General features: G+C 40.2%; 1 protein-coding gene across 1 annotated transcript in view; it reads right to left on the reverse strand.

Annotated features, from left to right (window-relative positions):
- Window positions 1-12,925, reverse strand: part of clstn2a (calsyntenin 2a) — a 186,612-nt gene that overhangs the window by 37,081 nt on the left and 136,606 nt on the right. The window contains exons 6-9 of the mRNA XM_069684151.1: window positions 9,986-10,135; window positions 5,473-5,658; window positions 3,206-3,463; window positions 1,014-1,135 (exon numbers count right to left, since the gene is read on the reverse strand). Coding sequence (XP_069540252.1) covers window positions 1,014-1,135; window positions 3,206-3,463; window positions 5,473-5,658; window positions 9,986-10,135 — 716 coding nt within the window. The remainder of the gene's footprint in view (window positions 1-1,013; window positions 1,136-3,205; window positions 3,464-5,472; window positions 5,659-9,985; window positions 10,136-12,925) is intronic.

Below are 12,925 nucleotides of genomic sequence, written 5' to 3' on the forward strand. Positions count from 1 at the left end.
ACCGAGTGTTTTATAGCTTCCTCAAACAAAGAGAAAACACTGGCTCATAATTTTCTTTATTTCCCATCTGTGAGACTTTGTTTTCCCCCTCTGTACAGAAGGTGTTGTCTGTCTATCTTGTGCCTTCAATCACTGAAAATGCAGCATGACTTTGATTATAAACTTTAGATCCTCCACCATCATCTTGTTACTCAGCAGTTTACATGGCTCAGGTTCAATTCTATTCCCCTTAATTATGTAATCTCCCTCCAGTTACTGCTGTATGGAGCAGACACTTTCGCTTTATAATTGTAGTTTCGGTTTTAAAAAAGCAAAAGGGGGCGCTGGTTTAGCTCAGTTGGTAGAGCAGGCGCCTACAGAGGCAAAGTACTCGATGCATGGACTGTGGGTTTGACCTTTGGAGCCCTATTTCCTTCCCATTTCCTCTTAATCTTCCCTCTGCTACCTAATAAAAGCAAAACACAAGTCTTTAAAAAAGCAAAAGGACAGTTTTGGCGGTGAGTAAGTAGTATAGTCTGTGTACGCGCTAACACTTACACCGCTAACACAGAATATCGCTGCAAGCCTGAATGATCAGGATAATTTCAACAGGAAAAACACTGTCACATCCTGTGAGAAAAATACATTTGTATCTGAGTAAATGTTTCCTTTCAGAGGCTTTCTGCAGGACAGAAACAGAAAGCTTTTCTGCAAATTAGTCCAACAACTCTCCAGAAGCGTGACAGATAATAGAGATCTGCTGCCAGGTGAGCCATTACCCATAACTAAGCAGACTCTCCACTTTGGTGCTGTGCTGTGTGTTTGTGTGAGTGTGTGTGTAGCATATCAGGGTCTTCTACCCTCTTATCTCCTGCAGCGAGCAGAAAGAAAGTGATGGAGGGCCTCCGGTAATTAGAATGAAGAGCCTCTCCCCTCACTACACAAATAATGATAGCCCTTCACCTGCTGTACAAAATCACCCTGAATCTATGCTAGGGCGCACACACACATGCACACACGCACACACTCCTCACCTGTTCCAGTTTCCAGTGGAACTCTGCGGGTCTGAAAGTGTCGACCTGAGTGAAGTCTCTCCTGAGCAGGAACACCAGGCGGCAGTTGTGAACGTAAAGAGAATAATGGTGCCGATTCATTTCTGCAACAGGACGACAAAGACACAAACACAAGCACACAATTAAACTTAATTAACAAATTAATTAATTAAAAAAATGAATAACTCTACATCGCACAGTGAATCAGTCAACCAGACAATACCTGCTACTATGAGGACAAAAAACTGAGGCATCTGCTGCTTCAGGTTTTGTATGGAAGCTATTGGATTTTTTTCTAACCATACCAGGGTCCACTGGGCTTGGTCACAGAGTGCAGACTGGAAGTATTTCTGTTTTTACATTATCGACTGATGTGTGCCACTTGCTCCACTTTTATAAACACTAAATAAGCCTGATGTGGGACATGGTGTTGGGTATGAACCACATTCTCTTTCTAATAACACAAGAACCCAAGTGTTGGGCTACTGCGTGCCTTTCAAACTATTTCAACAACAAGACAGGTTCTCTTTTAAGGTCAGGAATCGCAGGGTAACTCACGATACGATATTGATATCAATACAATGCGACATTGATATGATATAGATGCGATACTGTGCGATACCATGTGATACGATCCAATACGAAGCAATACCATATGATATGAGGTAAAGTGCAGGATTAATGTATTCATTCACTGCAATTTGGTGTCAGTTTCACATAATTCGATCCATACGATGCGATATTGATATGATATCGATACGATAGCGATGCGATAACGTTAGTATTTTGATGCGATTCCCTGCGATACAATGCTATGTGATATGATACGATACGATACGATGCGATGCGATACAATGCAATGTATTACGACGCTATGTGATATGATGCGATACGATATGATACGATATGATGCGATGCGATGCGATACGATGCAATATGATGCGATACGATGAGATACAATGCGATGCGATGTGATGCGATGCGATACGTTGTATTAAGACGCGATACGTTGTATTACGACGTGATGTGATACGATGCGATGCGATGCGATGCGATGCGATGCGATGCGATGCGATGCGATACGATGCAATGTATTACGAACCGATGTGATACGATGCGATACGAGGTTAAGTGCAGGATTAATGTATTCATTCACTGCAATTTGGTGTCAAACTGAGATGAAACAATGTATGTGAATGTGTGTGTTTTCAAACTGTAGAACAACTGTAAAAACAAATTAGGACTTTGGATAATTGTATTGCACAATTCAGGACGGCACTATCCCTGCTGTTTTTTGGTTTTAAAACTACTTTGAAATGGAGAGGGAGAGTTTCTCATTCTATATTTGTTTAATACAAATTAAACAGGACAAAGTCATGATTTGAAAACTTAAGGTTATTTAAGTATTCATGACAATCTTCAAAGAAAGAGCATTTTAATAAAGACATTGGCCATATATATAATTGTGTCCATCGAATTTGCCTTCTCGTTAAAGAATGTTAACATAAAACACCAAAATCTGTTCACAGCGTGAGCTTTTCAATAGTAAGAACAAAGAATTTTAAGGTCAAATACTAAAATACCTTTTATTATTGTGAGAATACATTTTAAACATGGGATAAGCAATAATTGGGTTATATGGTGTTTTTTTATGGTAATTTTGTCCTTATCTGCCAGCTTTGCTGTCTCCAGGCTCGCCCAGAGCAATGATGGGAAACAATACATGGCACAGTGTGTGCTGATCTGGCCCTCACACTGAGCCGTCTGCTATCATTCACATCTTTAAGCAAGAAGTTGCAAGTGAAAAAAAGGGTTGATAAGATTCTGATGGTCCAACACAGACGACTCTGCAGTTTTGCACCACAAGATCAGGCTACTCATTTCCTCAGCTAATAAGCCATCTGTGAGAGCATTGTGGGAGCGTGCAACGTGCAGATGGCTCGCTTAATTACACAGTTCAGGAAGCTCCATTCAGACATGCAGAGGGAAATAATGTGAAAGTTTCAAAGGGCATTTATTATAGTGGGCTTCAGTCTTAGCTTTATTATCTTATTTTAAAAGGATGGTTTTGATCGTGTTATGTTTATAGTTTGTTTATAGTAGACAAAAGAAATCACAGTGTAAAAATGTTGCCATAACAAACAAGTAGTTTAGTGCTGTAATTTTCTCCTCACCTGTCTTGTCAGAGTTACACAGTAAAGTTTCCTTCTCCGCTCTGAGTCCTGGACTTGGCCCGTGTTTCATCCACGTGGCTATGGTGAACTGATCCGTCAGGTTCTGTGGCACCACGTGATCTGGGACATTAGCAGCCTGATGCCCGTCAAATCGGTAGATGAGGTCGCTCTCTCGGCCGCTGTCAGTCAGCAGAGACGCTGTCCAGTTTGTTGAAGGGCCAGGGGCAGGAAGGAGGTCGGTGCTGCCTGATGCTGCACCTGGATGTGCCAATCAGAAGGTACGACATTGTCAGGACGGCTGAACAGAGAAGCAACATCAACAGAGACTCTTTATTTCTCTGTGATTTCTACCAGAGGTCATATATTGTAATCAAATATAGCTGGCTATTTGTTGATGCATGTCTCACATAACCACGGTCGCAAAATAAATCTACTTTGGAGAAACTTGTATTATATTTGTACAATGTACTCCATTAGAAATAAGGTGCATGTGCACTAGATATGTGCATTTATCATTTATATTGGTATGTATTTTTTACATGTTTCTTAGGTGTTTTGTTACAACCATTACTTTGCATGGATCTTATACTTTCATATTTTTTTTGTTGCTGATATTGTTGCTTTTATTATGATTGTGATATATTGTTGTTCTAAATGATAAAAATCATTAGTAATTTGATACAACATTTGGTTTATCATCATAATATATCATTACTGCATTTTATTTATTATTATCTGTTTAAAAGAAATGTGCATACACCTGCTCTGTTGCAATGGAATTGTAAAATAAGTGTCCTGCCGATAAAAACAAATCTTAAAAACAAAAGGTTAATTAAGGCACTTTACTGTAGATACAGTAGATAGAACACCTCTCTTGTGTTTATTTACAAGACACAGTAAATCCCCAGATTGTGGATGTGACAAAATACATATTTTTGTCTTTTTTCAGAGTAAGTTAAATATTGATCAGGTGTACGATTGACAGCAAATGTTAAAAAACACAAAAAAAGTTTGATAATTATAATTGTGCAGCCGAAGTATTGACTAAAACCATGACATTGAACACATCACTCTTATTTACTTGCTCCCTCTAAAGCAAAGAATTGTTCAATCAACATCAACAATGATCTCAATAAGTAAACTAATAAACTAATTAATAAATAACCAACTCTACTATAATTAGTTTATTAGTTTACTTATTGAGTACAACATCAATGTATTAGACATGTTGATTGGCTGCAAGCTTGCAGCTACTCCTTACTTAGGAACTGTTTCCCTAATGAAGGCAGAGCACCAGTTTACATGCATTTGTGATAGATGTTTTCCTCTCCTACGCACCTGTCCTATGCAAAAGTATTTCTGTACTTTTATGTTCCTTTGTATAGTCAGAGCCATTCAAACTTGGTTTTAAACACAAAGAACTTCTATCATCCCATCTCAAAAATTCACAAAATTTGAAGCCATATTAAACACTCACTGTCCGTCTAAAGTTGGTCACAGCATCAACCTCAAAAATCCTCTATCAGTCAGTTCTAGTCATTATCTGCTCATTAAACACACAGCAGACAGATCCTTTAAATCATAAAGTCATTGCCTCATGTGTCTCTTTTCTCTGAAACTCTCGACCACACGAATCTTTTTAAAGACGACTTACAAGATGCTTTTTAAAGCAGGCTCTTGGTATTATGTCTGTTGTTAAAGGGTGTTAATTTTTAACGATAATGATAATATTAAAACGTTATGTTTCTCAATTTTTTGGCTTGACCTCATGTTACATGTTCTTTTCTTTATAAGTGCTTGTCATGATCTTTCTTTACCTGTAAAGATGACAGAGAGAATACATATAAAGAACATCACATTCAACAGTCTGGACTCAATGTGCCTCAGAATAAAAAGCTTATAGTGTACTGTATATTACAGCGCATAGCCATGTAGCAGGAGTATAAATAGAAGGCACTAATGAACACGTGTCACAGGTCGGAGGAGCGTTTGGAAACTTAATTAAAGAAGAAAATATTTCAAAATAGTCTCCAGGATTAAAATTGCATAGAAACGGGCGTATTAATAGACTGCAGAGGCAAAGATGTCAAGAGGTAATTTCTGCTTTGAATTACATTTTTCCTTGTCGCTCATTATTATTACTACCCTTTGCTCTCTCATATTCCTCTACTCTACAACAGCACGGCACTACCTCATCAAGGCATTTCACTCCATCACTTTGTTCCACTTCAACTATTGTGCCTCTCTTCTTCTTTCTCTCTACTTACCGCAGAGTTTTTGCAGAGACTTCTCAGAGTATGTCTCCCGGTCGCAGCCCTTCCCGATGTGATTGGTCTGCAGCTCCACCATCGCCTTCACACCAGACAGGGGACCTCCACACGTCTCCAAGCGCATCTTGGGAAACAGCTGCCTGCTTCCAGTCCCTGGCTCATAGTCCACCCGCTTGTTCCAACCTTTAAGGGATTAAAAAAGTTTAGTAGTTAGAGTAAGTAGTTAATGTTCTAACATTACAACATTGTTACTGTATGTTCTATGATAAGTGAGGTCCATATCAGTCTCACCCCTAAAAAGTGAGCTAGCTGGGAGAGGTCTCGTATTCCTTTTAGCCCTCTTGAAGAGTTCACTTAAATTGACCTTTTCTCCGGGTAGCACTCTGAATCACTGAATCATACACACACAGTGAGAATACGAAGCACCAGTACCATGTTTGTTGTAGTTCCTCTGTGATTTGACAAGAAAATGGAAGATTTCTGTTTATCATGAGATACTTCTGCTTGTCTCGTCTTTTCTTAAACCACTGTCGGACTGTTTTTGTCTTCAGACCGTTTTTGATATTGATGTTCTCTAAAACTAATACCACTTCAACAATAACTTTTCACTTTCTATAAGAATACTCGAATTTAAATCTGCCTCTTTGTTAGTGGAGTCGGCCTCATTCATCTTTTATGTATTTCATTGAGGTTACATTGGCGACACAGTGGTGCAGTGGTTAGTGGGCTTTTCTGTGTGGAATTTACATGTTCTCCCCGTGCACGTGTGGGTTCCCTCCGGGTACTCTGGGTTCCTCCCGTAGTCCGAAGACATTCAGATTCAGTGGTGACTCTAAATTGCTCGTGGTGTGAATGTGAGCATGAAAGGTTGTCTGTCTCTGTGTGTCAGCCCTGTGATTGACTGGTGATCAGTACAGGGTGTGTCCCGCCTCTTTTCCAATAACAGGAACCCTGAACCCTGAACCCTGAACCCTGAACAGGATAAGCGGTATAGAGAATGGATGGATGAGGTTACATTTTAGAAAGGTTGTACTTCTGTTATACAGTAGCCTGGAAGAGTTTTGTGTCTGGACAAGGAAATCTGATGAGGCAGAACAGGCTAAAAATCTATCAAATGAGTTATTTTAAATGTTTATAAAGAGGCACTCTTGGTGCTTGCACTTAACGTGATCTACACATGCATTTTAGTATATCTGTTCTTTAAGCTTTGCTCACCTTATGACCCACATGTTGTTTTTAATATTGTTTTCCTCTCAACGCACAGAAATTATAAGTTAATGTACAGTTGGTGGTTTCAGAACTAGCTGTGTGGCAGGAAATACGGAAACACTCAAGCTTGGAATTTTCTCTAAGTAACATGACAGGTCGGATATGAAGGGCTGCTGCCCTCCTTGTAGCTGTCAATCCTGTTGCCAGGTGTTATATTTTCATTACCCAGGTGTTATATTTATCCTCAATGTACCAGAATCTCTAAATCACAGTGGATTCACAAGCATGACTGTGTACACCGGTGAGTGTGTGTGATCGCTCCTGTGTATGTGTGTGTGTGTGTGTGTGAGTAGGTGGACACCTAGTATCTCTTGCCAAGCTGGCAGAATATGCTATCAAGTCTCCTGAGACAGACATTCAGAGAGAGGGAAACAAAGTGTGATGAGGTAGGCGAGGAGGAGCGGGAGGTGAGTCGGAGCAGGTCGTATTTAGCCTTTATTTATGCCGGGGGGCGTTCTTCAAAAAAACGGGTAGCAGAAACACTGCTGACCTTCATACACACAAGTTAAATAAGGTTACGTGTACAAAAGACTTGCTGTTTGAGTGCATCACTGCTTTATGTTTTATTCATGGCTCTAAGCTAGTATGGGTTAATGGTTTTACAGCAGGATTATGCAGTACAGCCTCTTTTATGAGCCAAATCTCAAAGAATTATGCAACATTGATGAGTGTTAGCAAGATATGAAAGCAATTGTGTGTTTTTTTGTGGCTCAAATGCAGCAAGTCAATAAAGCGTGATATCACAGGCATCTCAAAAATGATGCTCATTCCCTCCGAGCAGGAAGAAAATCGAGCTGCTATTTTGTTGTCAGTAGTTTTATTGTTCTATAAATCAGTCTGGTTCAATACAAACTATATCTTTTCTTAAATTCTTTCTTTCTGAGGCCCACTCTGGTCCCTCAGAGGTCTACTATACTATACAAAGATGACATTTACATAAACTTCTAATGCCATTTCAGACCTTCTCAAAGCTGACTCTTCCCTGAGCTGCCCCTCCTCCCCTCTGTGATGTGCACTGACATTTCCCTCAGCCAGTGTCCCGAAATCCCAAACAACTGGCATTCACGTCATCTCACTGTGTGCTCCCTTGGCTGTAAAACATCTTGTCTGTAACATAAGGTTCTAATTTTTCCTACTAAATTATCTTCTTTTATCATAGCACAAAACTATACGATGCCACTAGACAATGAGCTGGAAATACAGCACGTGAGTTAGCGTGTAGCTTTAGAGTAGCCAAAAAACATAAATGAAACCATTCTGTATGTGTATAACATACTCAAGGTAAATAATGGGCCCTTTACTGTTCAAATAAACACTCTGATCCACTCTGAGCCATGTACCCTCTTCATCTATAGAATAATCATGTGAACGTGATCCTGGGAGTGAGAGTGTACATCTTCACTGTCATTGTTGACCCTACTTTCTCTCATCCTTTCTTGGTGTAACAGGAAAGTAAGTTGTAGTTGTAGTATAGTTGGCTTTTAAAAAATAAGATACTGACTCACAACCATACCTGCCTTCAGTGTTGTTAGGCTACTTTACCCCATCACTTGGTCAAACTCGAACAAACATGTTTGTGCTTTGTGTTGGACTCTGCGTCGTGGTGGGTGCTGTTCATTCGTTGAAGTTATTGGACTCCATTTGTAAGCTAATGTTAGCACCATGAGTGCTGAAGAGGAGGTGAAGAGAGGCAGTGGTGTCCTTACATAGACCATTTACATTACAAACTGTTCACACATTGGCACGACTAAGTGTTTGAAGTTATATGTGAAGTATTTTACATGTATAAAAACTGAGCACCTTTAAAGCAAAACAGTATAATTATCTTTACATTTTTTAAAGCAAATTTATTATGAAATGCTCTTTTCTAAATTCAAGCCTCATTAACTCCTTTTATCACATGAACAAAGAGCGGTAATGGTTATATTTCCAATAAAACAGCTAGCACAGCGCTATATTTGGTTACGCATATGTATGCCTTTCCTGCATAAACAAAGCTAGCTAGCCTATACGTACTGCACTCCAGGGTAATTAGCAAAATTGACTTTGTCTACTAAATATAGTGGATTAGTAGATTTAAAATGCTATAACATGATAACATGTTGGGGGCAAAAACATCAGGAACAGCAGGCAGAAAAATCTTAAAGGTTAGCAAGCATCGTATGCTAATCTGTAAGCTAGCTTTTAGGGTACTGCTCTCCTGGGTAATTAGCTAAATTTAAGTCATGAAGAGTACGTAATTTAAAAACACCATCGCAGAAAAAGTTCATGCTTACTAAATATAGTGGATTTATATATATTTAGAGTATTTATCATGTTGGGGGAAAAGATCAGGAACAGCAGAGAGAAGAGCAGGAAAATCAAAAGGTTAGCAAGCACTGGATGGTTTTCCGCTAGCTAGCATAATGATACAGTACTCTGGTGTGACTAGAAGAATCTGTTATCATGATGGAAAATTGGAGAAAGTGTTCGATTGAGTGCAAAATTATAGATTCCACTGAGTGCAGAAGAGTTTTCAAGAAAATGACGAACCACAAAAAGCCTAGTTACAAAACGACTTTTCGTAGTTGGGCCAGATACTGGTATAGGTAGTTTACAACTGACACGACAGCAGTACAGTTAGGGTTTTGCTAACTACACAGGATACAGTAAGACAGTAAGACATATCCTGGTAAGGTCATACATGCTCTGTGATTTTCAGACAGTAGGAATAACCTCTTTCCTTTACTGTAACTTTGTTTGTCTGTTTCCTCCCTTGAGTTGCCTTTTCAGTCTCCCTTTTTATCTTTGTCTTCCTTCCTCTCCCCTCTCCCCTTTTGTCTCTCTCAGTCTTCCTCTTTCAGTCCTGTGTGAGCTTGACTCTTTAGATGCTGTCAGCGCTGACAGGTGAAGCAGCAGGGGAGACAGGCTCGCTCGAACACCAAGCTGCTAGCATGTTAAAGGAAGGGGGGAGAAAAAACGGTCTGCTTTCCCTCTGGAGGTTTTTGTCAGGTCTTCTGATTTCCTCGAGAGACGTTCGTTCTAAAACGAGATAGAATTCCCTCGAGGGAACAGAAGTGCTCAAAAATTGCACAGAACCACCTGCTCCAATTTTGATGGTGTTGCTTTGCATTTAAGTACGTTTAGACAACATGTCAGGGCACTTTAGGGCAGCATATTAATAGGTACACTTCTTACATTTACTGCACGCTAAAAGAAGGCATTGTGTGAGTGTTTCTGTGGCTGTTTCTTTATCTCTGACCTTGCCACCCGGGTTTGCACACAGGCTTGACATCAATATGCACCGCCACATCCTCCTTTGCTCTCTTCTGACCGCAGTCAAAGGCCGTCACCATGATCTTGTAGCTCTGCTGCTTGTCATAGCTCAGCCGCTCTGTGTTCCTGATGTTGCCTAAAGGAAACAAAAGCAGAGAGAAACATGAGCAGAGAAACAACAATTTAAAAGAAAGAAACCTTTTCAACTGAGCGATAATTGAGGCTGACTTTGAATCAAAGAAACAGCTCCTTAAAAAAGAAAAATATCTCTTTGTGCTTCTTTACTGAGAACTCAGTCCAGCAACCTTGTGCCGCATTTGAATATCTAAGCCTCTCTGCAAACAGTCAGTGTAAAATTGCAGTGATGGATTATCTTCACCTGTCACAGTGTGGTAACAGTGTGAGTTGGATGGAAAGCTACAGGCCTGTGGACTTTCACAGGGTACAGTTACTAGACAAGGTTAAATACTGACGCTCTATTGTTCAGGAAAGCAGCAGCCTGCCGCGAGCTCACTTTAATGGATTAATAGAATAACTTTAAAGACGGAAACCGCCTGAACAGTATTGTTAAAATCTGTTCTGAGATCACTGGAGTGAAACGAAGACATCTTAATTCATTTAGCAACAGAAAAATCCTCCATAGAGCACCGAGAACGGCTTCTTCTGGACATGTTCTTACGGGGGAATTCTCTCCTGTCATCAACAATTTTCTACCTGCTAAAAAAAAAGGGATTCAAAATCGTTTATCCCCTCTTTTATTCGATTAGATGCTCTGCAGATTTGTTAAATTTATTTCATTCCACATTTAGCTCTCGTTTCATTGATTTTTTGGTTTTTACAGCAAGCCGCTCCAAACAAAGTGTCCCTTGTGGGATTAATAAAGGTGTTTGCATCGTATCGGATATTTAATAGTGTTGAATCTTGCACTTGTTTTCTGTCATGTCTTAACTTTGCCTTGATAATGTGCCCTCATGGTGTTGAATATAATTGACATATCTCAACTATTCCTATTATATATATATTTATGCCACTTTTCTGTGTGTGAATGAATGTATTTGTCAAAGCAAACATGTCTGCCTCAAACTGCCCATTAAGGGACTGATCAAGTATTAAATATTGAATGACATGAATGACTCTGTCTTTTCATCCAAGTGCTGTGTTATCCTGTAATGCAGTCTCAAATTCTTCTTAATAACGACCATTTAATGTAGTCAATATGTGCAATATGGAGCTTTATAGCTGTTAATGGTGTTCCTGCATGCATGAATACATGGCAAAAACTAACACTTGATGAATGTGTGTGGGACCAAGACAGAGGCCTGGTTTTAGTGAAGTAGTCACACTGTTACTTCTGTTTTTGCGGCCCTAACAGACCACAGAGGTAGGATCAGGGATTTCCATTTCCACAGGAAGACAAAAGCCAAATGTTTGTCCCCATTTTAGCGATCTCAAAACCCATCAGTAAACATCTGACGACAAAAGTCGCCTTTGGGAGTGACGTGCGACTTTTCCGGGCTTCCAATGTAGCCAGCAGTTAGCGATAAAGGACTTCCGGCGAAGACTTCCTTTTCCATGCACTGCAATGTTTACATTCCGACTAGGAACTTGAGAAGCAAGAATAGGGTTGGAGTTGAGATACGACATCTAAGAAGGGTTTGTTAGCTGCACTTCTATGCTGACGTCTTTTTATAGAGATAAATAAAAAGCTTAAACGTCGTCAGATAACCACTAATAGGAGCTGCAATAGTATAATGGCAGATTGCATTCTGACCCTTTTGCTCTCCACACAGGCAAGCATCCACATCCTGTTGACACGTGATTGGTCAATACTACTCGGACTACAAACACACTGCAAAGGAAACCAGAACAATTCAGTTCTGCGCCTACGAATTCTGCATTTCAATGCATCGTGTAATCTGTAAATAGAGGATACCATATGACTGATTCTGAGGTTTACTTGCACGCCGTATACAGATTAGACTTACATATAAACTTAGAGCAGGTGAGTTTTGCAGCGTCGAGCACTGTTGACATGTAAGTTTGTTTTATGAGACCAGAACCCAAAATTTAAGAAGGAACAAAACCCACCAATCTTGCTTTGTGAGAGCAGCTGCAGGTGGAGCGAGATTTACTCGCACTAGGTGCAACTTATGGAGGGATATTCATCAAAAAGAGACAACACACACAATAACAGAGAGAGAGAGCGAAAGGGGAGGATTCCTTAGATCGAGAGAGAGACCAACTTTGACGTATTATATTGATCATTGGACAGTTTGTGAATCGGAGGCCTGACACACAACCTTATTGAAGAAATATTTAAGGACAAGACTTAAACTTTTTGCAGTTTGTGAGACAAAGCCATGGTGTCATTTATTGACTTTTATAGTAGTGATGCAATTTTGTATTTCTCTTATCAGTATGTACGTTCTTACTCTGCTGTACTTGTTGACTGTATATTTATGTTGGTTTTCTTTAATGGATGACTTTAGGCCATGTGACGCCCCTGTGGTGTCACCCTGGAGGTGTGTCTAACCTGTGTCTCTTTGCAGATCACTAATTGGAGTAACTTGGGCCGACAGTGTGCTGGAGTTACTTAAGCTCCTGCACTATGCTTTTATGCTGTCTCTTCTCTGGCCCTCTCCACAGGCACACAGCATTTTGTTTGGGTGAATATTGATTTAATTTTACCATTTAAATTTAACTTAACTACTCCACGATCCAGAAGGACGTGTTACGCCGGGAACACAACGGACGCCGAAGCGCCGCGAATAGCCGCGAAGCACCGAGAAGCGGAGCCCGTTTCCTTTCGCCGCCCATGTTAACCATTGTGTCGTTCACACCAGGCGCGCCGGGCGCGCACCTCCGCGGCCGGCGCGCGGCCGGCGCGCGCCCTGCAGCGATCGTTTCGGCGTCTGGTCTATTTTTT

Source organism: Semicossyphus pulcher, unplaced genomic scaffold, assembly GCF_022749685.1.
Source record: "Semicossyphus pulcher isolate SPU_LCO1_2020_fin unplaced genomic scaffold, fSemPul1.0.p SCAF_7, whole genome shotgun sequence".
Lineage (NCBI taxonomy): Eukaryota > Metazoa > Chordata > Actinopteri > Labriformes > Labridae > Semicossyphus > Semicossyphus pulcher.